Consider the following 1,908-nt stretch of genomic DNA (forward strand, 5'->3'; position numbering starts at 1 on the left):
TAAAGGCCACGCATTCAGTGCCTCAATGGTTGCAGCTTCTGCCAGAGAGCAACAGATTAGAGATTCTGCTGACTGCCTAATGCCTCAGCGAGGGCATGTTTTTATCACGGGGGTGTCCCTTAGCCTTACTCCAACCAAGGAATACACACAAGGCAGTGGGGACTAGCATTTTGAGGAGCCCTAAACTCACCTTATTATGGAGGTTGTGCCATTTTGTGGGAGCTACTGCACCACATTGCCATCAGGCTCTCCAGCTGGATGCAATTTTTGATCATACTCAGGGCCAGAACCTTCATTAAACCTTCATGGAACTGATTTTTTCATAAAAAGGCTAATTAGAAGCAACGTGGTACAATGCGCTATTTAATTTTTACTTTGTTTTTATTTATAGTTTTATTTACTTTATTTTTATTTATGTCTTGTAAGCTTGCAGCAGTTTATTAGGAAAATGTCACATTTTGTAGGTATGCTTTTTATTGTCAGTATCTCTACAGTGCCTGTCATCAATATCTGCTTGTCTAAAGCATAAGAGAAACCCATATATATATATAAAATACATAAAGCTGATAACATATTTTGGATGGTCTGCATAAAATTCATAGTTTTGCTAGGAACTGAAGGTTCAGGGCAGCCATGACTCAAATCCATTCCTTGTGCGAGTCCACTGAAATAAATACATTTTCCAATCTTAAGTCTTGAATATTACATCTAGCACTGTTACTCACTTTAAGAGGGTTTTCATATCTGGAGTTATATGATGATTATGCATTAATTCATGCCCTGTTTTAAGGTGTTCCCAGCATTTTGGGTATTGCACCTTACAGTTGTTTGTAAGATTTTGAAATGGAGATTTTGGGCTTTCCTTGAGTAAGTGGTTACTTAAGAATGCAGGGGATGGGACAGGATAACTGACCCAGGAGTCTCCTTCAGATCTGAAGAGTAGTTTCATTTTCTATTTTGCTGTTTAATATTTTTCTAGGTCTAACAGAGAGCACAATTATAAAGTGTGTCATGCAAGAAACAACACGTACCTACTTTTTCTTTGTGAAATTCACCGAGTATTTTAATGAATGCTCCAACAACAGAATAACGGAACGCTATGAAGGTAAATGTGCCAAGCAATCCCAACCCAAGCTAAACCCATCCTGTGTGCTGTTACTGTGATAGATAACAGTCAATTTATGCAACACTTTAAGTCTGTATAGCCCAGCATTTTTCTGATCCTTATTAGAAATTAACAATTAGAATAATTTAGTTTATTTGGTACCTACCTGTGGGGAAAAATTAAGCCTCCTTATCACTCATATAGTGCTTATAGAGGGGATATATGCACTAAAGCATTTTAAATTTAACAAAAAGTCTAAATAGAGATTTACTGAACCTAACTCCCATATTTACTCAAATACAAGATGAGGTGTTCTTCTCTACCCCCTCTCCCCACCCCCCAGTTAGCATGGCAGGGAAAGCCCTTGTCTAAGGTACATGGCCAATATTGGGCAGACATGCTGATGGGAACCTTTTTGTTTGTTTGTTTGTTTTGGCCCTTAAAAATGGGTGGGTCTTCCTTTCAAAGGGTACTGGCACCAGGCCTGGTGACACTGCAACATCAGGCTGGCACCAGGAGGGCCAGAGCCAGCCCTGACACCCTCCCTTTGGTGCCAAAAATGCTTTAACTTAGCCAAAAGCCCAAGATGCCAATGGGAACCCACCACAAGGATTAAGGTTTTTTCATAGTTTCATAGTTTCTAGGGTCGGAAGGGACCTGAGCAGATCATCTAGTCCGACCCCCTGCCATGGCAGGAAAGAGTACTGGGGTCAAACGACCCCAGTAAGGTGGTCATCCAACCTCCTCTTAAAAACCCCCAGGGTGGGAGCCTGCACCACCTCACTTGGAAGCTGGTTCCAGAC

The 1,908-nt window shown here is 41.0% G+C and overlaps 1 protein-coding gene across 2 annotated transcripts in view; it reads left to right on the forward strand.

The window, feature by feature from the left end:
* The window catches only part of LOC109297863 (complement component C6-like), a 54,119-nt gene that overhangs the window by 32,257 nt on the left and 19,954 nt on the right, over positions 1–1,908 (forward strand). For both annotated transcript variants that reach the window (XM_019517918.1, XM_019517919.1), the window contains one exon: positions 980–1,105. In XM_019517918.1, the coding sequence (XP_019373463.1) occupies positions 980–1,105 (126 nt within the window). The remainder of the gene's footprint in view (positions 1–979; positions 1,106–1,908) is intronic.

The sequence above is a fragment of the Gavialis gangeticus genome, unplaced genomic scaffold, assembly GCF_001723915.1.
Source record: "Gavialis gangeticus isolate Ggan-Ray unplaced genomic scaffold, GavGan_comp1, whole genome shotgun sequence".
Lineage (NCBI taxonomy): Eukaryota > Metazoa > Chordata > Crocodylia > Gavialidae > Gavialis > Gavialis gangeticus.